Source organism: Zosterops lateralis (genome assembly GCF_965231275.1).
Source record: "Zosterops lateralis genome assembly, chromosome: 13".
Taxonomy (NCBI): domain Eukaryota; kingdom Metazoa; phylum Chordata; class Aves; order Passeriformes; family Zosteropidae; genus Zosterops; species Zosterops lateralis.
In genome coordinates, this window is record NC_139773.1 from 3,598,458 (window position 1) to 3,622,704 (window position 24,247).

Consider the following 24,247-nt stretch of genomic DNA (forward strand, 5'->3'; position numbering starts at 1 on the left):
CAGCTGGGGGCCCCTCTTCTTTCCCTTGGCTCTACTCACTGTGAGAATAAAAGCCTCCTCTGTTCTCTTTGGACAGGTTTCCAGCACTCGTAGAATGCTTTATCTGGAGGCAACATTTCAGATTTTTCTATGCTGCAACTGCCACCACAGAGAGGGATGTATCATTTGTATCTTCACTGCTGAAGGAGAGCAAAACTGAGAAAATTCTGCCTCCAACCCAAAGCAAGACAGAGCTTGGGCATTCTCCCCACCCTGCTACACCCCTGACCTCTCAAGAAGTTCTGCCCTCTAAGCTCTTTCTTCCACAGGACCACAGCAGCCAGAAGGGATCTCCAGTGGTCTCTGGTCCAGCCCTCAGCCAGCCTGGATCAGGTCATTGGAACCTTCTACAGTCCAAAGTGAACTGTCCTCCAAAGATGGAGAGCCCACGCTTCCCTAGGGTCACTCACTGGCCATTACTGAGCAATCTCCTTTATCAAACATGTTAGGGAGGGGCCTGTGCCCACCCAGGCTGTCCCTGTTCACCTGTGGCTCTCCCCGGACAGCTGCTTCTCCATGTAGTGCTTGAGGTTACCCACAGCACAGACAGGCACACAGACAAAACAATTTGCATTAATAATAACATTTTTGAGGTTATCCCTTCTCAATCCTGGTACATTCTATCTCTCCTGTAGGACATTCTGCAGCTGAGAACTCGGAACTGCAGAGGGCTGAACACCCTTTATTGCCCCTGTACCACGCTGGAAGGGGCAGGTGTCAGTGCACCTGCCTGGACACTATTCCTGGTCCAGTGGAACACCAGTCTCCAATGTAAACACACACTGGATGGAACATCTGACTTTCCTTTTCCTGGCAAGCCACTGTTTCCCTTCCCCGTTATAAATACATGCTTCAGAAATACATAAATGCATAACTTAACACCTGCTTTGACACAGGCATGGGAAGGAATCCACACTGGGACTCTGTGCAGAGCCTACACTATTTCACCTGGTTCCTGAGGTGCAGCCCTGTGTCCCTTGCACAGGTTGGTGAGATCCAGCAGTCGTGGCTGGGATTTGAGCCAGAGGGGTCCTGTAGTGTTTGTGGGCTTCTCATCACATTCAATGCAGCAAGATTTGTTTTCAGGCAGAAAATATCAGCCCGTGCCCTTGCCTTGCAGCAACACCATTTTTGCCCAGCCGTGTTATGACTGCTGGGTGCCCGTGTCCTCTGCCAGACACCACAATGACTCCCCACTGATCCCAGCACTCCCACGGCACAGGGAATGTTCCCTGTGGGAACTGAGGCCCTGCACATCACAGGGTGCAGACAGGAGAAACCTTTCCAAAAAAGCAGCCTTGGCCTCATTCAGACAGGGCGATGCCAAGGCTGGGAAGCAGCTGATGGATCCTGACAGATTTAGCACTCAAATCGAGGCCTGGATTTAAAGAGCAGCTGAGGCTCAGGGCCCATCCTGCCCCGGGCCAGCCCGAAGCAGGGCCAAGCAGAGCTCTCCCAGGTCGCTCTCATCGTTCTCCTCGGGCTCACTGCTGAAGGTGGAGGGGCTGCTGCTGGGCAGGCTGGGAGCAGAGCCTGTGCTCAGGGAGCCCTGTCCCTTGGGGTCCGTGCCCAGCACCAGCGCGTCCTGCAGGCACACGCTGCCCGTGCGGGCAGGAGCTCGCTGGGAGCCAGGCTGGGAGTCATTCCTCTGGCTGAAAAACTGCCCCAGCAGGGATTTGTGGAGAGTCACTTGCAGGCTTTCACAAGTCCTCTGTTTTGTGCTTGGCAGGATGTAATGCAAATCCAACTGCAGGACCACATCTGTCTGCAAGGGGAGAGCAAAGAAGGCAAAGTGAACAGGAGAATTGGATTGGAAGCAGAGCTTTCCTACTGCTGCAGCCAGAAAGGAGCCTTGGCTGGCTGCTGTGCAGGCTCACAGCCCCATGCTGTGGCACGATGGAGCAACACTACTGCCAGAGAAAATGAGCTGTACATACTCATACAGCTCACAATGCTTGCAGGCCTCAGCCATGGACTCTGGATTTCAGGACTTCTCCTGGGATCAGGCCATGTGGGATCCCATCAGCTCCACCAGGGCACTGTCACTGCCAGCATCGCCCCGGGGATATGGGCATGGGGGAGCAGGAGCAGCTGCACCACAGCCAACACTAACGCCCATGGGAGAGGAAAGCATGAACCACTTACAGCCCTGGAAGTGTTCAAGGCCAGGTTGGATGGGGCTTGGAGCACCCTGATCTAGTGGAAGTGTCCCTGCCCATTTAGGTCCATGTGAGCTTAAGGTCCCTTCCAGTCCAGATTATTCTGGGATTCTATGAACTAAAACACACCTCACACGGTAAAAGCCAACAGCTTTAACCAGCAGTGCTCCCCAGGGATCTACTGACAGCCTAGCACTATTTTAGAATTTTATAGAAGATGAAGAAATAAGAGAATAACCACATTCATGGCAGTGAAACCCCTGAAAAGACACGGCACTGTGCCTGAAACACCTGTAAAGTGCAGGAAGATGTATAATGGAAGAAGATGATTTTGGCAGGCAATGCCTGGTTCAGGTCTCCTGTCTGCACTTAAAAGCAATGCAGAACAACTGAGAAAGGTTAAGAAAAGAGCTTCAGGAACAGTCCAGAACTGAAAGCACTGCCATATGCTGAAGCACATCACGTACAGACCAAGCAGAACTTGCTGCAGGCAGATCCAGGCAGCAGCTTGAGAGCAGCACTTGGTGTAAGATCCACTGGCTGTGTGTTAGGGGAGGAAGAAAAATCCAAGTATAAACAAGGTGCATACTGCTGTTTGAGGAGAGACAAGCCAGGAGACAAGCAATTCTGCTTCTCTCATGGTCTTTAAATAGTTTGAGGGTGTTTTGAAATGTGCCAAAGAGGCACAGCTTGGATCAGGCTTGGCAGTGTTACTCTGATGACTGGAGATCCTGGCCAGCCCATGAGCTCATTTCTCAGGCAAAACACACAGCCTAGTGAGACATTCCTCCACCTGAAATAACTGGGCAGGTCTGACCTCCCCGTGGCTGATGGGGCAGAGAGCAGCCTCCCAGGCCAGGCAGCACAGAAAAATAGAACAGTCCATGACTGGTGACGCCTCTCTCTGCTCCCAGTAGAGGCTGCTGTGGGTCAGCTTTGATAGGAAGGTCAGGCAGGGAGACAACACAAAAGCAAAGAGCATCCACACTCAGGTTCTGCAGCCTGATTGTAAATCAGAAAAGATTTTGCTGAGGTGGAAAAGGTGAGGTGAAAGGACAGTGCTCTCCTATGGAAACATGCTGGGAGAGCTGGGTGTGTCCAGCCTGGAGAAGAATCCAAGATGACTCCAGAGCCCCTTTCAGTGCCTAAAGGGGCTCAAGAAGAGCTGGTGAAGGGCTTGGGACAAGGGCCTGGAGTGACAGGACAAGGGGGAATGGCTTCCCACTGCCAGAGGGCAGGGTTAGATCAGATATTGGGAAGCAATTCCTCCATGTGAGGGTGGGGAGGTACTGGCACAGGTTGCCCAAAGAATCTGTGGCTGCCCCATCCCTAGAAGTGTCCAAGGCCAGGTTGGACAGGGCTTGGAGCAGTCTGGGATAGTGGAGGGTGTTCCTGCCTATGGTTGGGGGGTGGAATGAGATGAGTTTTAAGGTCCCCCTCTAACCCAAACCAGTCTGTAATTCTGTGATTCTGTAAATAGGGTGGCTTTTGTGTGTTGGAGATCAGCAAGCCCCTCTTTGGTCTGGATGTGACACTGACACAGACACGTGGTCAGAGAGGCACATCCAGCTCCAGCCATGTGAACGGGGATACCAGTTCCATGAGAGTGCAGGAGAACTGTGGAAATTTGCACCTGGCTACTCTCTACCTGAATTTTCTGCAGTGCACAGAGCTGGAAGACGCAGTCCAGCTCATCTCGCTTGTACACGGAGGCGAGCAGAGTCTCCACATGGTCCAGACAGCTCTCCCTCTGGATGGCCACATCATCCGTCTCCTGGGTCAGAAAACAAGAGGAAATGCAAGGAAATTTCAGCATCAGCACGAAGCACTGAGGCACAACTGCCCATCAATCATGTGCTCAGGGCTTTGATTAACACATTGCCTGGTGGAAATGCTGTGTATCCTAATGGAAGCACTACAGAAAGCAACAGGAATGCAGAGGTTTTACACACTTGCCTTGTGCATATCAATGAGAAGACCCTGAGTACATTTTACTGTGAAAAATGGGGTACAGTGGGATTTTCAGCAGAGCAGAAAGCAGCACCTGCTGGTATCACAACTACCAGTAGCGTCAGCAGTGTGTCATGGAGGGAGCAAGTTTTCCAAAGCCACAGCTGGAAGCTCTGAGTTGTGCTGAGTACTGATTTAGCCCCTCACCATCTACAGAACTGCCAATTCTTGCTGAGTTACTCAAATTTAAGCAAAACAGCACTGTGTCTATGAGATACTCTTCACTATCAATTCAATTGTGGAGCCACTCATTCCCCAGGAAGAGACAAGGGAATAAAGGCCTTATGAAGTTATAATCATGGAATATCCTGAGTTGGAAGGAACCCACAAAAGTCATTGAGTTCAACTCCTTGCCCTGCAAAGACACCCCAAGAATTCCACCCTGTGTCTGAGGGCATTGTCCAAATGCTCCTGAAGCTCTGGCAGCCTTGGGGCTGTGACCAGGTCCTTCTTGCTTTGGATTTGAGCCCTCCAGATTGGGTGACAGACCAGTCTACCAGCCCCTTACAGAAGGTTTCCCTTTGCCAGCTAGTTCTGGCAACCATCCCAGTGTGATCCTCAGTAGGAGAGGTTGTGCTGGGCATGCTGGTGAAGGAGGCTGTTAGGGTATTTGGGGAGGTAGAAGTTGGAGAAGCTCTGGGAGCTCTTCCTGGCCCTCCCTGAACTGCTGCCTGCAAGCAGCCAAAGCAATTTGGTTCTGGCCAGGACAGTATGAGGAAAAACATTGGATCCCAAATGCTGGCTGGTATCTGCAGGCATCAGGATCACCCCTGCATGCAAGGCTGGTGGAACAGGAGTAGAACCATCCATGATGCAGCAGGTCACTGGAGGCTGAGGAAACATCATTTATCTCTGTGCAAGAGAAAGCCAAATCCATCTCTGCACTTGGCAGCTCATTACTGGAAAGATAAACTAGAGGGAGCTTGGAGAAGATCAGGCCAGTGAATGGAGACTAAACCTGGAGACCAAAGAGGCAGGAAGCAGATGCTGCTGACACAGGGCTTTGGCAGCATGGCTGCAGAAAGGAGGGCACAGCCCTGCTGTGTCCAGCCAGCTCCACCCTCCAGCACATGCTCTGATCTGCAGAGCTGCCTCCAGCCCGGGGTCCAACAGGATGTGGAGCTGCTGGAGCCAGTCCAGAGGAGGCCACAGAGATGCTCTGAGGGCTGGAGCCCCTCTGCTCTGAAGCCAGGCTGGGAGAGCTGGGGATATTCAGTTGTAGGAGAGAAGGCTTCAGGGAGACCTCAGAGCCCTTTCCAGGAGCTAAAGGGGCTCCAGGAGAGCTGGGGAGGGACTGGGGACAAGGGCCTGGAGTGACAGGACAAGGGAGGAATAGCCTCCCATGTAGGGGCAGGGTTAAATTAGAGGTTAGGGAGAATGTCATCCCCACTTTGGAACTTCTTCCCTGCAATTCAAAGCATGATTTACTCGCATGTTGGAAACAACTTTTTATAGATTTCAAGGCCCCGTAAAAATCAACATTTTTGCTTTTCTTGCCTAAACTACAATTGCCTTGCTCCTTCCTTTCATTACTTTGTCTGTGCTTTAGTTGGCACACTTCTTTTCCATGAAGCACGGATCCAAAACTGGACCCAGTGTACCAGCAATAGCCAGGAGAGCCAGACAGGATCTCACACAAATCTCAGAGTTCTTGTTTGCAACCTTGCCACAGTTTTGTGCCCTGTTTTTGTTGCTTCAGCTGTTTTGGGCTCCGACCAGAACTGGTTCTCCACTCACTGCCCATCCCATGCTGACACTATTTTTATTCTTGCTCACGTGCAGGAACTTGCATCTGCTGAATAACAGCCTTGGCCTCAAACTGTACCTTCACTTATCCAAATCCTTCTACAATCTGCTTTGTAGTACCTTGCAGAGACACTTGGTGTCATGGGATCTGTATATTTAATAAGAACATCAGTGAAAATAAAAACCAATCCAACAGCTCTGATTTTCCAAAAAGCCCAAACATATTCAATCACCCTCCAAGAAAGAGAGTTTTCTCTTAGTTTTAAGTGGAATTTCCTGTGTATTAGTGTGTGTCCATGGCCTCCAGTCCTGGCACTGGGTATTACTGGGAAGAACCTGGCTCCTTCCTCTTTGCACCCTCCCTGCAGGTATGTGTAGACCTGGATGAGTTCTTCCTGAGCCTGTCCTTCCACAGGATGAACAGCCCTGGCTCTCCCAGCTTTTCCTTCCAAGGGAAGTGCTTCAACCACTTCATCATCTCCAAGACCTTTTACCGGAGTCTCTCCAGTATGTCCCTGTCTCCCTTATGCTGAGGAGCTGGAATTGGACATGGATGGAGGATAAATAATATCCACTGCCCTTGCCTTGTCCCCTGAGCTTGTCACTTTGATGCAGAAAGCATCAAGTTATCAGGCATGGAGGCCCTTTGCAACCTACTTTAGCTGCTCCCAGTCACCTCCTTGTGCTTTCTGTGTTTAGGGGTTATTGGCTCTGTCACCTTCTCCGAGATCACAGTGAGGGTGACCCTCCTGGAGCTCCCCAGTTCTTCATTCTTGCCCTCCTGGAAGGCAGGAGTGACACTGGCTTTTTTCCAGCACTCAGGAAGACCATGAGGAGGTGGAGAGCGTGCTCACAGTCATCTCCAGCTCCCTCAGCACCCATGGGTGCACCAATCAGGTCCTGGGTGTTTCTAAATGTCGAGTTGGTTTGGTGCTCCCTGACCTGGTCCTGCTCCCCCTCCAAGTTCTCCCTCGCTCCAGACCTTCTCCTTAGTTTCAGGGTTTTAGGAGTCCTGAGATACTTGTAGAAGCCCTTGTTGTCCCCAGATGCTGCTCCACATGGGCTTTAGCTTTCTGAGCCCCATCTCTATAGTCCTCTTACACTACCTGCCCCTGCTTCCACCTCTCGCACAACTTTTCATGTGTGAGCTCAGTTTGGAGTCCCCAGCAAACCCATGCAGGCTTCCTGATGCCATTTCTTGACTCCCTGTTGATCAGGATCCTTGAAAATACATCAGCTCTCCAGGGCTGTCCCCCACACACACGGTTCTCCAGCCTACTGACCTTCAAGACATTCACCTGGGCAAGGAGCAGCCTGGTGTGACTGCTTTAGCAGGAGGGTTGGAGTGGATGATCTGCAGAGATCCCCTCCAAACCCAAACATTCCATGACTCTGATCTCAAGGGATCAATTAAAGCCCTGACACATGGGACTCAAAGCCTGTCAGGTGACAGCAACTCATTATCCACAAGTATCTGCAGTCAGCTAAATTCCCAGCCTCCACAGCCTCCTGTTCCATAAGCTAATTCACTACCATACTCCCCTTTATCATTTCTGGCTGTATAGGGAAAAATGGAGAAAAGGATTTTCTAAATTAATTTTTTAGACAATCCATAATTATTTATAAACCTTTCCCCGTGTTGGGATGTGTTTTTTAATGAAGATGGTGTCCAGGAATTGGCAAGATCAGGATTTAGCTGGCCCAGAAATAGGGATATTCTAAATAAATTGGAGAAAGGTTGACTGGCAAGGCCATTATGTCAAACAGCTCCAGATCAAGTGTCTGGAAAACAAGGCGATCCAACATAAAGGTTTTTAAAAAGTAAGGATTTAAACAGTATAGAGAAAAAAATATAGGAACACCTTGGGTCATATGCTAGAGCAGCCTCTCCCTCTAAAGGCAGTGCTTGCCAGGTAAAAATGGAAGTCAGGCACGACACAGGATGGGAGGGAATATGGGACAACTAAAGAAAATGGATCAATGCTAGAAAATTCCATCGTGATTATTCCTGGCAAACCCACAGCAAACCCATTTAAGTCCCTTTAATAACCAGAATGTGGCAAATGTTGGGAAAACTCTCATTTCCTACACTCCCCATCTCCTCAATGAAACAGCTCTCTGGGATCAATCCCCAGGGCTTACAACCTCACATTCAGCCTGCTGTTGTTGGCCTTCAGCCTCCAGCTCCTGCAGCTCAGCCATGCATGTGGGGTTTAGGGGGCCCCCAGCAGCCCTCAGCATCCCCCAAGAGCACTGGCAGGAGCCTAGAGGGAGCCCAGTGCCCCCCATGGCATCTCAGGGATCCCACAGGGGTAGGGTGGCTGCTGTGATGTCTGAGGTGGGGCAGGAAGGACATGCTGCTGCCTCTGCAGACAGCACTGGAGCTCAGTGTGAGCCAGCTCCACCGTGCACTAGGACAAGAAGAGGGATCTGGCTGTACTGGGGTCCCTTTTTGTCTCCCTGATCCCCCTTGAGACAGCTCCAGAGGCAGGAGCAGGCAGCTGGGTCCCCCCTTCCCCCCAGTGGCTGATACAGGGCAAAGCACACAAATACAGGCTCACACACACAGACACAATTTTCATGCATAATGCTCACAAGGGGAAACGATGCTGCAGCTTAGGAATGGGCAGGATCAGGCTCCAAACCTCCTGGATACACCACGCTGCATCAGTGACCCCAATGTGCTGAGGAGCAGTGTCCCTCCATGGGAAACAAGGGCCAAAAAATCCACCACAAATGAGCTATACTTCAGCAGAAGGACTACAGAAAACAAGGAAGATGGTTACAGAAAGGAGCAGCAAATTAAATCCATAGAAGTGGCATGGAGACCATCAGTAAAGCCCACACTGGGCACATGGTCTGTGAGAAAAGGTTTGAGAAAGGGTTCAAGGAACCCTGGTACAGCTCAGCTGGGAAGGAATATATTGTTGCATTAAGATATATTAGCACAGCAGAATAAAGAAGGCATAAGTGAAAAAGCCAGACCTACTTTCTAACACAGAAAACAGAATAGCTCTTGGCCTCAATCAGATTAAATGCAATAATTTAATCAGGCAGGCCAGAAATCAATCTGAGGGATAACTGGTTTAAGGCATCAAACTGCTGCCAAATCTTTTTTGTAGTGCATGAGGAGCAAGGCAGGGAATCCACTGAGATGTGGAAGGAGCCTCAAAGAGGTGTATGCAGAGGAGGGGATCCTTTTTCACCTGGGATCAGCCGTTCCCAGCCCTCAAGACTCAGCCCAACCACCCTCCCCACCTGTGACCTGGGGAAAGCAGCCCAGGAAGGGGCCTGGCCAGAGCACTCACGGCAAGCTGGTGGAGCAGGAGCTGGGGGTCAGTGATGTGGGCCAGGGGTGGCTGTGGCTTGGCACACACGAACATCAGGTTGGAGAAGAGCCGCAGGAAGTGGAGCTCCACCCGCACTCCACATGGGAAGGTGACCGTTCTGCTCGGCAGCTCTGGAAGGGAAATTCAAGCACAATCAACTCCTTGGAGGGTCCTGTCAGCACCTCCCTGCACAGCAGTGTCCCTGAGGGGCAGCTCCCTCCTCTCCACACCCTGCATGGCTCACCTTGGCCATGTCCCCAGGGCTCCGTGGCTGCTCCCAAGGGACAGATGGGGTCCGTCAGGGACCGAGCTTCCTTCAGAGTGTGCTTGATCTCCATCACCTGCTTCCCAGTGACCAGGGGATCACGGCCAATGTCTGTGGGAAAGAGTTGGAAGCACAAGGATCATTCCAGGTTCCTTATTGATCTCCCTGCCTTTCAGGCCTACAGGAATGTCTCCATGCTCCTCGAAGGCTACTCCCATGGGACATGGCCTGTGATTTGGATTTTAGGGAAGAACGGTGGGCTGGCTGGAATGGGATGGGATGACGTGGAGGCGCTCAGTGTCCGCTGTCTCTTCTCACCTCTGCCACTGAAGTGAGTGGTTTCTAGCTTCTCTTACCTTCTAACACATCCTCCAGCATGTGTGTAACCTTCTTCTCTTGCAGAATGTGTTTCTTCAGGTATTTCATGAAGATCCCAGAGCTGAACTCCCCATCCTGCAATTCATAGGCTTCTGCATCTTCACTCCTGCAAGAGTAAGGATATTTCTTCAGAGTCCTTGCAATTCTTCATTGGGCGTGAAGTACAAGATGAGTCTGGGGTGGCCAACTCCATCCAGACTCTATTGGCTGGGTCAAAGTGAGCTTCTCAAGGAATAACACAAAGTGCTTTGGTTTTGCCCCAGAGAGGATGGGCAGGCCACAGGATGGGAAAAAGCAGTGGAAGAGAATGGGATAGGACAGCAGAGTCTCCTTTGCCAGCCCAGGAGGGTGATGAAGGTGAAAAGTCAGTGGAACTGGCACTTGACCAGTCAATAACACCCAGCATCTCAGGAGGCTTTGGGTGGGCTGCTCATGGGACATGCACCTGGGGTATCAGGCAAAGAACAGGTGACAGGAGCTGATGTCACCTTCACACACAACCTGTAACTAAAGCACAGGTTGATGGCAGCAGGAAGGACAGAAGTGCCTGAACAGCAAACCCAGCAATGGATGGTGAGAGCCAGAGGGAACACGAAATAAGCCCTCTCCAGCATCCTCCCCATGCATGAAAGGATGAGAGGAGACAGGGCTATGCCAGAGTCTGGTCCTGTGTGAGGGTGTGGGGATGGTGAAATCACTTACGTGGAATAGCCATAGACAGTGTTTCCCCAGGGCTCCAGTGGCTGCACCTGGGACAAGGCACATCCTGGGTTGTACCTGGAGAGGAGGCAAAGGCACAAGTCAATGTCGAGGACATCTGTCCACTGGAGGGGGCAAATCCCACACACTCCTCATGTCCATCTCTTAGGGACAGCAGTAACGTCAACTCTGACCTCGGATATAACCAGAAACTAAAGCTGGGGGTCCCACCAAGAACCCAAACCACAGGGAAAGGAGCAGGTCTACCCAGCTGTGACTTATCTGCACTGGTAAGCTGCTCCCTGCCCTGGGCCTGAAGCTGTGGCACAACCTGGAGCTGAGGGTGGATGTCGCCACCTCCCTACAGAGGGTGGATTTTAACAACTCCAGGCAGCACCGAGTGCAAAGAATACACAGGTTCACCATGGCCCAATGGACAACTGTCCCTCAAGGGGTCAGAGGTGCACAGCACCATGGTTACGGCTCAGTTGTCTTTGCTGGGGGTCTGGAACACCCCACGGGCTCTTCCGGACCATGCACACACTTTTGCCTTGGAGAACCAAAGCAGACTATGGATGATACACCCCCAAATCACCCTGAGAGACAGAATGATCACCCTAAGAGATGGGATGAGGACACACACGAGTCTCAAAGCCCAAAACTGCTCCTAGCACCTCGGTCTAAATGCAGCTGAATGAGCATAGCCCCTATTATTTCCAAAATCATGGTGACAGGATCTGATTTCCAACAAAAAAGGTATCTTTGTTGCACTGAATGGTTAAACCTTGCCCATCTGACTGCAGCCAGACTGACAGTGTGGGACAGGCTGCCTCCAGTTCACACCAGTCACACAGCAACAAGAACCAGGCACAGAGGCAGCACCAGTCCACGTAATTCATGTGTGTCATTCATCCAATTCCAGTGTCCTAGGGCTGGAGCTGGCACACTAAGGAGAGCAGGAAGGACAGGGGTATTGCCAGCAGCCAGCACGTCACCTACTGCTGGTGGCGCAGTCTGGAGATGTTTAATGGCAGAATTCAACTAGCTTGGGTAAGTTGTCCTAAAGATGATCAGAAGAGAAAATGGGAGAAAGGAGACACGTTTCTAAATCTGAATATTGATTTATCTGCTCTTCAACTGCTCTTAATTTAATGCAGAAATCTTTGGTTCCAGGTCCAAGGATAAATCAGGGAGTTCCTGGAAAAGGCAATCACATCCGCCCAAAATCAGCACATAAATGTATGAGGCTACACACAGGCTCTGTGCTCTGATTTCTCCCCTGCTAAGGCTGAGCATCTGCTCCCACTTGGCAAAGGGAGACGTGTTTCTCACCACCCTGACATTTCTGATGCCAACACATGGGGTGAGGAGAAACTCTGGGTGAGCTCCCTGTTAGCACAGACACAGTTTCATGAATGAGCTGCTGACAGACCTGCAGCATCAGCCTGACCAGGAGGTGTTGGGACTGGTGTTGGGAAAGGAGGCCCTGGGAGCCTTATTTTACAGTGGTGTAAACACACAGAGCTATGACATACAAATGCTTTCCTGAGCTGAAATGGTGACTTTTTGAGAAAAAAATGAGCTCAGGAGAGAGCTCCTGCCCCCACAAGAACAGGGTTAATAACAACCACTGCATGAAGTGCTATGCTTGCTGTGGAAAAGGGGAGTGTGAACTTTGGGGAAGGAGGGAGAAAACCAGCTGCACAACCTTGCCTAAATGTAACAGCAGATCTCACACTGCATCCTCTTCCAGAGCACCACTGAGACTCCACTGAGCAAAGGAACCAATGGCAATGCCAAGGAAGGAGACAGCAGCTCAAAGGGAGACAGGCAGCAGCTCAAAAGCTGGTTTATAGATTGTTAACACTTCCACTGGTGGTCCCTGTGCAGCCCCATACTGCCTCTCCATCACACACTGCCCTCAGATGGCACACCAGCAGCCCAGAGCTGCACCAGAGCAGAGTATCCATGAGACCCAGGCCATCCCCTGCCTCTTATCACCCTGGGGAGGTGTGCCAGGGAAGCAACACACTCTGCTCTCAGCAGCCAGCAAGAAGGGAGAAAGGGGATGCTCCACTCTGGGGAGTTCAGGGCAGCATCAAGGGACATCAAGCTCCTGCAGAGCTGTGGGACAAGTCCCAGCACAGCCAGCTTTAAGCTATTCAAAGCAAGCAGCCCCACCACTGCAGTTAAAAGGCATCAAAAATTTATCATCTCTCCAGGGGCTGGCAGCTCTCTCAGGGTATCAAAAGCCCTGTTGTCTTTCCAATTCTTAGGGCAGGAACCACAGCACAAAGAGATATTGCCACATTCGCTCTCCAGGTCTTTTCTGACCTGTAAATCTGCCTCAGGAGCAGAGCTAAATGAACTAATGACAGCTTCTACTACAATAATCCACCCACCTCTGCTGAAATTGGACAAGTAGTAATTTCCTGCAGCAGGAGAGAAGTCTGCAGGCCAAGGGAGGATGATGGGTTTTCCACAGAAAATGGGAAAATGCTGATCTCTGACCTCAGCAGCAGCAGCTTCACAACATGACCACTTCAGAAGGATTTAAGGCCAGTAAAAAACAAGTAGCAGGGCTTAAAATATTTCCCCTGTCATGTTGCACTCTTCTCACACGTGTTAACAAGAACACAGCCAGGAGAAGAGAGGTGAACTGAACACTCCCAGCCTGAGCATGTGGGAAATATGGACCAGGAAAGCACACAATCAGCAAGATCAGGTCAGATGGATCAGGCTTGCAACACAGAAGACAAACCCTCTACTGAGTTTCAGCCAACAATTTATGCCAGGCAGAGCAATCCCTCCACAGGCTTGAGGAAACCTGCCTGCATTTGCCAGGCTTCTTCACCTCAAAAAACCAAAGGAGGGTCTTCAGCAGATGTCAGACCAGGTCTGATGCCCTCTGCACCAATACATGACTGACCCATCCCCCAGGACACCCTGCAGGACCTGACAATGGGATTGATTTTATGGCACAGATCAATAACCTCTGGCAGAGGCTCAGCAGCACCACGTGGCACGTGGCAACCACAGGGGCTGCCAAAACCCACAGCTGAGGATGGCCACCCTCCCCCAGCCCCCAGAACACCCAGCCCAGGTGAGGAAGGGGGAAGAGGCCCCTACCACTTCCTGCAGGTATCCAGCAGGATGATGTTCAGGGCTGTCTGCTGCTGCTGCATCTTCTGGAGGATCCTCTGCACACTGATGCAGTTCTCAGGGGCGTAGGGTTGTGGAGCATCAACAGGCACCATGTAGTTCCTCCCCAGATGTTCGTACCCGTGCCCAGCATAGTAGAACACAGCTGGAACAGGGAGAGGAGAGGATGAATCAAGATGCCAACCTGCAGTTCTGTAACCAGCTCCCCATGGCCACATCCCGCCTCCTGTCCTGAAGGAATACTGCTGCAGGGCACATCGAGACCAGGAGCTCCTATGGAATTGGAGCTACACTGACCTCACAATTTCAACTTTTTCCCAATTTGTTCCCTTCATTAGAGCTGGAAGCAGCCCCAAGAGGTTCTCCTGTACTTGTGGATTCCTGCACTGTTTGTGTCCTGAAGGCCCTGGGTTTACAGGCTTCCAAACCCTCTGTGCTACAACATCCAGGCTCAGTACCTGCCAGGCTGAATTTCACCATTGTACAATGTTTTGGTTGGTGCTCAGCTCTTCGAAGGAATAAGGCAACAGAATGGATGGAAAATACATCAACAGCCATTAAAATAAGAAGCTCCTCAGTTTCCTAGTTATGGAGAAGAGACTTACAACTGATTTTAGGTGATGGGAAACATTCTCAGTTTCAAAGGTCTGCCTGTATTCATACACCTATAAGCTGGTGAAAAATTAGATACAGAGAGAGATTAGTTCTTCAGATGTCCAGAACATGAGGATCATGGGCTTCAACAACTTCAAACCAGGCACCAGCCCTGTTAGGCTGGGGACGAATCAGACTCATGCAGATGCTGATGGGAAGCCCAAGACTCAACAAGAATTTTGGGTTTTACTCTTAAGCACATGAAACTTTAGTAATGGTTTTTGCCTTCCCAAGAGATGGCAACACAGAGCCATCCCACTGGGGAGCTTAGCACAGCCTAAGCTGGGGCTCCTCTCCAAGCCCTGTGTTCAGTGCAGGGCTGGCACGGGGATCCCCAAACAGGCTGGAGCTTCTCAAAAGGAAGCTGCACAGTGGCTGGCTACCCCTCCCAGGAACCAGTGACACTGCCTGGGGGCTGCTGGTTGGTGAAAGCCAAATTGGGGAATTGAAATGGGTTAAAAATAGCTCTGCGAGGTGATGTGGAGTTGTGTTACTGCAACGGGGGGACAGTGAAGAGTGAGAGGTCAGAAATGGAAAAAAAGCAGCTAAGAGCCAACAGCAGGAGAAATTCTTCACTCAGATGCAGTGCCAAAGCCCACAGTTCAGTGAGTAACCTCCTCTATTTTTCCTCTGCTGTTCCTGCCCCTGGACTTGGGAGGACACTCACTTTGGTCTGATTCTGCAAGGATGCAGTAACAGGGGCAGAAGCTGAAGGGCTGAAAGCATGATCTCATCATGTGGAAAGTGGAAAACATGATCTCATAGTCAAAAAGACCTTGAGTCACCTTTGGTTTCTATTCTCAGGGGACAATGGAAAGTTTCTCAAATGGCCATTTTCACAGGTGCCATGAGATTTGGGTTCCTCTTCTTGTGGATCACCAGCCAGAGGCAGCAGGCTCTGATTTGCAGAAGCTTTAAACTTTCGTAACTTGCAAACCAAAGCCACAAACCCGCCCCCCCTAAGAGGAAAGCAGGAAGCCTTCTAGAAAGATTAAATGGAGGTTGGAACCCTTGAGCCATTGAGCACTGGTGGCTTTTGTCCCTCTGCTTGTATATGCAAGGGAAGTGATGACATCTCTTACCAGGCAGCATCACTGAGACTCAGAAAAAAAAAGGAAATGTAACAGGAAAGCCCACAATGAATGATTAAATCCTTAAATCTTCTAACTTTTGAGGTCTTGTTGACTACCTGAATGTACCACCAAGTGCTCCCTATGCTACATAAACCACAAAGACTGGTGTTCAAATCAAAAAAGGTGAGTTTCACATCACCTGAGCAATTTCTCCAACCTCTTCTGGACTGAATCTCTCCTCTTGAGCAGGAAAGTCAACAATTTGCCCAGAGAAGGGAAGGGATGTTTTATTCTGAGTTCTTCCCACATCGTATGAGTCAGAACTGCTCATCACAGAAAAACTTCTGAGTACCAAAATAAAAAGGGGAAGCTCTGAGCACTGCTTAAAATGCAGGAAATGTCAGCATGAGGCTTAATACAGACATGACTCCATATTCCTAGTATTCCGCTCACAATTTCCTGCTCTCGTTGCATTTTCAATGTAAGTTTTTTGATTTGTGACTTTTTAGGATGCTCAAAATAACATCCACGGGGATTCCTCTTTTGCCTGAGGGTGGAATAATTACATCACTTAGAGGATGTGGCCTTCAAAAATTCTATGCAGCTTTTCTAAGATGAGATCTGGAGGAAAAGCAGCCCAATAACCCACCACGTCCATACAGTGAACGTATTCCGTACATAGAATAATTGGAGTTGGAAAAGACCCCCAAAATCATCAAGTCCAACCTTGGACTGAATCTCACCACGCCCACTAAGCCACATCATGCAATGCCACATCCACTGTTTTTTTGAAAACTTCAGGATCCAGGCCTGGGAGCTGTGCTGGGATGGTCTGGAGATGTGGAAGAAAGACTCACAAAAGCCTACAGTTCCTGGAGGGACAGAGACCAAAAAGCCCAACTGCTCTCATCAGCATAGACCACACAACAATGGGCAATGAGCACCAACCCATGGAGGTTCATGTTCACCAGTCAGCCCTCTCCTCCCTCTGTATGTCTACACAAAGCTCTCCTGACCAGCTCTGGTGGTTGCTACACAGGAGGTGGCACCTCCAGGTTCCTCAAGAACACTGGGATGCCACAGGAGCATGTCCAACACACACATGGACGTACAGGACTGGCTGTCACAGGCACCTCTGGGGTCTTTAGCAGGCTGCCTGAGTTATTCCTGGAGCTGCTACCTCACCACAGCTGGGACACTCAGCAGGCAGCCTGACCTAATGTCCCACCATTAAATCAGGATTCCAGTGAATGTGGCATGAATCCTGGACTCAATCACTGCTGGATCCAGCCCACGCTGGGGTTCACTGTCTTCAAAGAATAGCACACCACTCAGCCTGGAGAGCTGTTAAGAAAACCTCAACCTAAGCAGGTGTTGCCTCACAAACACTCAACTCAGCTATTAATGTTTTTCCTGACAGCACACAACATCAATTTTGCCAGGATCAGAGGCCATGAATGCAGAAAAGCTCTAGCAGTTTAAATAAAGCATGACAATATGAAAGGTTTGCTGTTTCCAAGCATTTTTTTCCTCTCCAGTGCTTAGGAAGGGCCATGGATAAAATGCCATTTGGTGCTCACATGCCATGGATAAAGGGTAAGAATGGCAGCTGGGATGACTCTGGCTTGGGAGAGGAGGTAAAGCCTAGGATACAAGAGGATTTCAGAGAGCAACAACAAAAGGAAGCTGCAAGTGAAGTCATGGGAATATGCTGTCATAGGTGATGCACTCAGGCGTAGCACCAGGACTGTGCATGGCCCTTCCCACCAGCTCAGCCTCCCCTGATGAGTCAGTGCTTTCCAGAACAAGGTGGCTGTGCAGCATTTACCTCCTGGCCAGGTCCCCATCTGTTGCACAACCTCCAAACCTCATGCTGAATGCTAGCCTGGAATCGGCCCACGCTGACTTTCACTGTCTGGGTGCCACTCAGCACCCAGAGGTGTAAGCCTCACACTGAGGTTTGGAAGGAAAAAAAAACACCTGCAAGGTGTTTTCAGGATGTCTAGTCAGGTTGGAACAATCTCAGGGCCCCCAAAGATGCTACTTTTCACCACTAAATCTGAACACCTGTGATCCACAAGATCTGCTGGTTGAGTCTGTGGTTGAGGAACACTTCCTTACACTGAGCACAGTGCCCAATTAAGCACAAAACCCAACCTCAAAGCCACCTGCAGCTGGGAATGCTCTTCTGCAAAAGGGTTATCAGGGGCCCAAATTAGACCTTCAGGAAAGAGAAACAAGGAAATCATGAGCAGATGCAGCAGTCAGGGCTCAAAAGGAGCTCCTCTCCTCACACATGACTCAGGGGAGGAGCAATCAGTCAGTCTTCTCAATTCTTTTATCCAAGAAAAATCAAACCCCCTTTCCCATACACTATTGGAAGCACTGGCTCCCCAAAAATTCAGTGTGAGGCGATGCTGTTGGGATTGGAGGTGAGCCACGTGTTGGGGAAACATCCACTTCACCTGATATAACCTGCCAAAACTAAACTACGCTTACCCAAGGGCTCCTGCCAAGCCTGGTACTGAGGCCGGTCTCCCCTGAGACATCAACGTTCAATTTCTTCTCTTTTAATTCAATAGCTGTTCAGAAAATTGCCTAATCCCCACTCAGCATGGGCAGGTGGCTGAGCTGGCTTGGCCTTACCATAGACTCCCTTCCCCAGGAGCTGCAGGAACCGACTGACTGCTGTGGCCATCTCAGCCTTGTTCAGATCCAGCAGGGAGACAACCTGGAAGCCCAGATGTTTCAGGAGACGACTCAGCTCAAACACATCCCTCACAGGAGCCAGGAGGTTGGGGTGATGCTGGTAGCGGTTGTTGCCCACTAAAAGTGCTATTTTGCCTGTGGCTAAAACAAACACCAAGTGAAAAAGCTGAAAATGCTCAGCAGGATGCAAGATCTCACCTCCTCCTGTCGGAGTGGGGATATGGGCAATCTGAGGAAAGAGGCAGCAAGGATAGACCCTAGGCTGCTGCAAGCCTGGACCACCCAACGGAGTACTTTGACAAAATACACAATCATTTTGACAGAAAGGCTTGAAAAGTTTTCACTTGACAACCAAAATCCCAGGAACGCAGAGGTTCTGCTCTACCTGCCCTGCTGTGACCACAGGTCTGGTGTGCCAGTGGTGCATGGGAGGGGGACTCACTGACCCAGGCCGAGGGGTCCTTTCCCTCACAGGGCTAAAGGAGGGAAATCCACGGCTCCTGCTTTGATTTTATCCCCACCTCCCATTGTAAAAAAAAAAAGGGATTTACATCTCTCAGTGGCAGTGGGAGTGAGGAACTTTGCCCTGCTCTGAGGAGGTATTTCAAGTAGGCATAAGTTGTCATTTGAACAACACTTTCAAAATCATTTCACAGGCACAGAGCTTAAGATTCAGTTATTCATTAGGAATAATCTTACTCCACTTGCTGAAAAAGATCAGGGCTTGGCAGGGGATGGGACTCATGCTGTGCAGCTCTAACCCAAAAGTGCAGAGCCTGTGGCAACGTAGTCATAAAGGCTTTTCTCTGCAGAAAAAGTGCTCCCATTCTTGTTCTTCCATCCACCCTGGAGCCTGGCTTTTAATTGAGGGAATAATTGCTCAGGAAGAAAAGATGACAGTACTCACCAAAAAACTTTCCAGAGCCACATGTACTACCTGGGAAAGAAAGAGGGAAATTATAAGCCTGGGTTCAGTGAACCTGGCCCAGCACCCAGTGCCAGGTTTGAATTCTGCTCCAATATCCCCAACAATGCACAGCTGGATCAAACACACAGAGGATCTGCACCAGCAACATTCCTCAGGCAACTCCTTCACAGCCTGACTGCTAACCTTAAAGACACTGGTCTGATGTTAAGAGGATTTATGAAATCTAGCCTGATTTATGATACCCTGAGCAGCTAGGAAGCAAAGCCTGGAGAAGTGGCAGACCAGGGAAGGAGGGTCAACATGGAAAAGCTCGTACCTGATGTGACTCAGCTGCTACCTCTGCAGCAAAAGCAAACACAATGACTCAAGGTCAATAAAAGCTCCAAAACAGAGCTTCTCCTCAGAAATGTCCAGTGCAGAAGAAGTTACCCTGTTTGCTTTTGATTACAATAATATTCCAAGAGTTTTTTATCTCCCTGCTCTGCCTTTCCCTGTTGTTTTAGCAGTTCTGGCTCAGAAAAGCCACTCACTTTAGTCCACAAGCTCTCCTGCCTGAGCACTTCCAGCCTCTTAAAATCATTATTGCTCTAACAGCTCCAGCTTTTCCTATTTCAATCAGAAATAAATTTTAAAATCCAGCCCAGGAGAAAATTCTAGAACCCTTACATGCTCTAAAAGAAGAAATGAAAGATAAAATGCACAAATTTCATGGGTATTGAAGACCTCTGGACCCTGAACCAGAGTTACTGATGCATGAGAGATGCCTAAAAAGCTGCAGAACAAAACCACTCATCCTTTTCCACCTCTGACAGAGGCACCTGTAAAAGCTCCCCAGCAGTAACACATTGAACTCAACCCAGTCTGGTGTCCTTTTCTCACTGTCCCAGGATGTGTTTTGCCAGCTGTGAGGAGGCAGGCAGAGTCCTCCCTGGCTATACAAGATCAATTTCCACTTTGGAGAAATTTTAAAGCCAGCCTAAAAGGCAGGATAAGAAGCTTATGGCATAGAAAAATCTCTAGGTGGAGTAAAGAGCCAGCAAAATCAGGCTGTGTTATTCCTGCCTCACATAAGGTAAAGGCAGAGGGCCAAAGCAGCCAGAGGTGGAGGCTCTGGGAACACATCCTCCCCCTGGGATCCATCATTCACACAGCATCAGCCCTGAGCTGCTAGCCCAAGGGGCCTGAACCTTCCCAAATAAACACCATTCTCTCCAGCTCTGTGTCCGAGCACATCCCTTCATGTCAGCAAGACTGGAAATGATATGGCCACAGGAGCCTGCTGTGATTTGGCCTGGAACTGTGAAAGCAGCACCTTGGCATGGCAAGGAAACAGCAGGGAGCAGCTGAGAGCACTGAGCTGCCCTTGTACAGCAGGTGCCAGACACACTACAGGGCCCAGCAGCATCCCACCTGCCACACAGCATCACTGCATTTAGGGGGTTTTCCAGCTGCTGCTCCCTTTGCTCCCTCAGAGCCTCAGTATCGAGGAATCCCATTTATCATGGTCCTTGTTCACCAGCTTGGCACCTCTAGAGAGCCCCAAATTCCTTTATCCCCTCTAATTACATCTGCCACCAGGTGTTTTGCAGCAAAGTGACGTGGGCAGGCTCTGCTCACCGATGTGAACGTCCACGGCGTTGGTCCAATGCTCTCCGTGCCTGTTGGAGGCACAGCAGAGGTACGTGCCGGAGTCACTGACCTTGGCGTGGGCGATCTAGGCAGATCAAAAGTTAAATCACATTATTTATGGCAAAAGTTTGAAACTCCCTGCCAGGATGTGCCCAAGGCACTTGTGTTCATAGAATAAAAAGTATTTTTCCTGCTGTTTGCAGAGACTTTGCCTCACAAAGAATCAGAACAGACACAAGAACCAGAGCAGTACAGCTGGTGAGGACTCTGGTTCTCTAGCCCAGGATCTTGCTCAGAGAGGGACTAAAGCCACCATTGAATCGGGGTGGCCATACCTCTGTCTATTCAAGCCCTGAACACCTCCAAGCACATTGCTGCCTTTCTGCCTCCAGCACAGCACCATCCACCTCTGAAAACAACCTCTTCTTAGTGCCCAGACTGAACTTTCCCATCAGAACTGCAATCTAAGGCCACCATGTAATACAGTCTAAGACCATCTGTAATACCATCAACCACTACTGAGAAGAGACTTGATGTCTTGTCCTTGTGCCCTTCAGGTGATGCCCTGGAAGGAAATCTCCATTCTTGATTCAAGAAGACAGCACCGATTTAGACTCAGCCAGAGACACAAAATAAAGCCAGCCCCTCTATTGCATTCCTGACTCTTTTCTGTCAGGACCAACCACATTTCCTTCCAGGTCTCCAGCAGGCAGACAGCGTTCCTGCAGCTCCATCAATCCGCAGTCCCCTCCACACACAGAGAGTAACTGTTCTCATGTCTCTGCATAGAAGGGTTACAAGGGATGTGCTGAGAGCCCTTGATGCATCTATGGATTGGTTACTTCTTCGAGGAATACCCACAACTTTGAAAGAAGTCCATAAAACACATTCCCCCTTCACACAGAGCCATTCAGCCTGCTATCAAAGCAGCGGGGTGATACATGGAGGGCTTTCTCACAACCCTGCAATCAGCTTCTCCCATTACCCATCTGAGCACCCAAAGCTCCTGTACTCTCCCCAGAAAACCTTACCCAGAGTTTTTTTCTCTTCTGCTGCTCCAGCAGGTTGCCGTTGCGGTACCACTGGTAGCTGGGGGCCGGGACCCCCATGGCAGCACAGTGCAGCTGCAGGGGCTGCCCCACCTCCACCCGCTGCTCGCTGGGGTTCAGCACAATCACTGGTTCTCCCTGCCACAGCCGAGGGGGCAAACCTGCAAGGCAGCAGGACAAAATTGGTCCTCCCTCCACAGGGACAACAAACAACACCATTTTCGATTATCAGTACTGCACCTTTCTCCTTGGGGAGCGGGGAAACCTTGGGAGCAATGCCTATGATAGTAAAGGCCACACCAAAGCCCTGCCTCTGGCTTCCCAAACCTGATCCTCGCCCTTTCCTGACAAAGGTGCAGTCAACATTCTAAGGTAAACCACACCCCAAGTTATTTTTGGACAGCTTTGAAGTAGCCAGATGCGTTCTTCCAGTCCCAATATCCAGAATAACTCTGGGAAACCCACTGCAAGCATGAGGTGCAGGTGCATGTGGACGGGGCTTGGAGCAGCCTGGTCTAGTGAAAGGTTGCTCCCATGAGCAACTCATGGCAGGGGGAGGAACAAGATGAGCTTGAAGGTCCCTTCCAACCCGAACTGCTCTGTGATTCCATAATACATCAAGAAGGTAAAAGACAGCCTTGTACCTCTGGCAACACACTGATGGACCTCAACCTTCACCCAGTCGGAGAAGACAGCATTTCTGTGGAGGTCATTGACTCTGCAGGTGTACAGCTGGGTCTGCTCTGCAATGATGGGCAAGTCTTGGTCGGTTGCTCCGGGAATCAGGCGGCAGTCAGACTAAAGGGAAAACACAGGCAGTGGGCAGCAATTCCCTCCTCACTGCTGGCAGTAGAAGGCACCAGGAAGCCCCTTGTAAGAGCAACAAAAGTGGAAAACCCCTGGTTTCCTCCATTCCTTCAGCTCCCCCGCTGTGTGCAAGGAGCCAGCCTGGTGCCCTACACAGGGCCACCCTTACCTGGTGCTGACAAAACCACTGGTACTGCAGGGAGGTGCGTCCCTGGGCTCGGCACCGCAGCGTGAAAGAGAATCCCACCGGGACAGAGACTGAGATCGGCTGCTCCGTTATGGCAATGGCTGTGGAGAAACAGCACGTGGAGGGAGGAACAACACTGCAGTCACAGCACAGCATCCCACTCTCACCCAGGGGCCAAGCACGGTGGGCTCCAAGAGGGACACCCATCCCAGCAGGCAGGGAAGACTGGAAGAACAGGGATGCTCTTGTGCCCAGAGAATGATGGATGGTGGGTGTGTAGGCGGATGGACAAGAGCATGGGTGGACGGATGGATGACATGGGGCTCTTCTGGGCACTCTCGCAAGTGCCTGGGGGCTGGCCCGGTCACTGCCCCGTGGCCACTCACCTTCCTGCATCGCTTCTCCGGCGGCTCCTCCCCGGCCTGGGCGGCCGCCGGCCGGGCCCGCGGCGGTTCCTCTCCCCGGGGCGCGGCGGCGGCACCTGCGGCGAGGGACGGCGGCGCTGGGGCGGGTCGGGCCGGGCGAGGGGCCGCTCAGCCAGCGCGGCGGCCCATGGCGGGCTGGGGGCAGCGGTGCCGGGCCGGGGCCCGCCCTCGGCTGCCGCCGGCCCCGCGGCCCGGCACTTCCGCGCTCCCGGCCCGCCCCGCGCCCGCCGCGCCGGGCCCGGCACCGCCCCGCGCCGGGGCCGCGACTCCGCGCTCCCACCGGGCCCGCATGGCCCGCCACGGCACGGACAGGCCGGCTCCGCATGGCCTAGCACGGCCCCACACGGCACGGCACGGCACGGCACGGACCAGACCGGACCGCTCCGACGGGACGCTGCAGAAGGCGCCCCCCGCCGGGATGCCAAGGGTGCCCCCAGCTCGATGCCCACGAGTGACCTCTCCCCTCCCCAGAGGTGTCCCCAGGCCCACCGTGACCTCGCCCCCCTCCCACACTCCTGACGGGTGACCTGCCCACCGACCCTGCTGACCGCGCCCTCATTCACCCCTCCCCGTCCCCCCCGGTTACAGGTGTATTTGTCCATAGCGCACAAATATCCTCACTCACTCCCCACAGGTGTTCTCACCCCCCTCCACACTGGTGACCTCACCCAGTCCCCACAACAGTCCTTGTCCCCCCCATTCTGACCGGTGACCTCCACTACTCACCAGGAGTGTGCTCCCCCGCTCCCCTCAGTGCCCCTCCTCTCCTTACAGCTGTGCTTGCCTCTCTGCTCACAGATGTCCTCCCCTTCTCCCAGCACTTAGGGGTATTCACACCTTGTGGGTACACTTGCCCATATATCCCCACAGGTGTCCTCACCTCCCTCCCCACCAGTGTCCTCTGCCCCATCTTCACCCACGTCCCCCCTGGTGTCCTCCCCGTGTGTCCCCAGGTGTCCTTCTCTGTGTCCCCAATGCCACCCAGGCTCTCATCCCCAC

At 51.3% G+C, this 24,247-nt stretch overlaps 1 protein-coding gene across 1 annotated transcript; it reads right to left on the reverse strand.

Annotated features, from left to right (window-relative positions):
* Nucleotides 1-503: 503 nt before the first annotated feature.
* Nucleotides 504-23,257, reverse strand: LOC310914796 (mucosa-associated lymphoid tissue lymphoma translocation protein 1 homolog). The gene is made up of 14 exons (XM_083871208.1): nucleotides 23,210-23,257; nucleotides 22,806-22,924; nucleotides 22,474-22,627; nucleotides 21,812-21,990; nucleotides 20,769-20,865; nucleotides 19,131-19,160; nucleotides 18,161-18,364; nucleotides 13,755-13,932; nucleotides 10,629-10,703; nucleotides 9,905-10,032; nucleotides 9,528-9,659; nucleotides 9,263-9,414; nucleotides 3,847-3,972; nucleotides 504-1,804 (listed from the first exon to the last, which is right to left on the reverse strand). The coding sequence occupies exons 1-14, from the start codon at nucleotides 23,217-23,219 to the stop codon at nucleotides 1,442-1,444; spliced, it is 1,947 nt and encodes a 648-aa protein (XP_083727334.1). The 5' UTR covers nucleotides 23,220-23,257; the 3' UTR covers nucleotides 504-1,441.
* Between the last annotated feature and the right edge of the window lie 990 nt (nucleotides 23,258-24,247).

What these genes read in the sequence shown, in the direction of transcription:
- LOC310914796 (XM_083871208.1), bottom strand. An exon ending in TGGCTCTGGAAAGTTTTTTG is followed by an intron (nt 18,365 to 19,130) that starts GTGAGTACTGTC and finishes TGTTTGTTTTAG; the next exon opens with CCACAGGCAAAATAGCACTT. An exon ending in GCCCTGGGGACATGGCCAAG is followed by an intron (nt 9,415 to 9,527) that starts GTGAGCCATGCA and finishes TTTCCCTTCCAG; the next exon opens with AGCTGCCGAGCAGAACGGTC.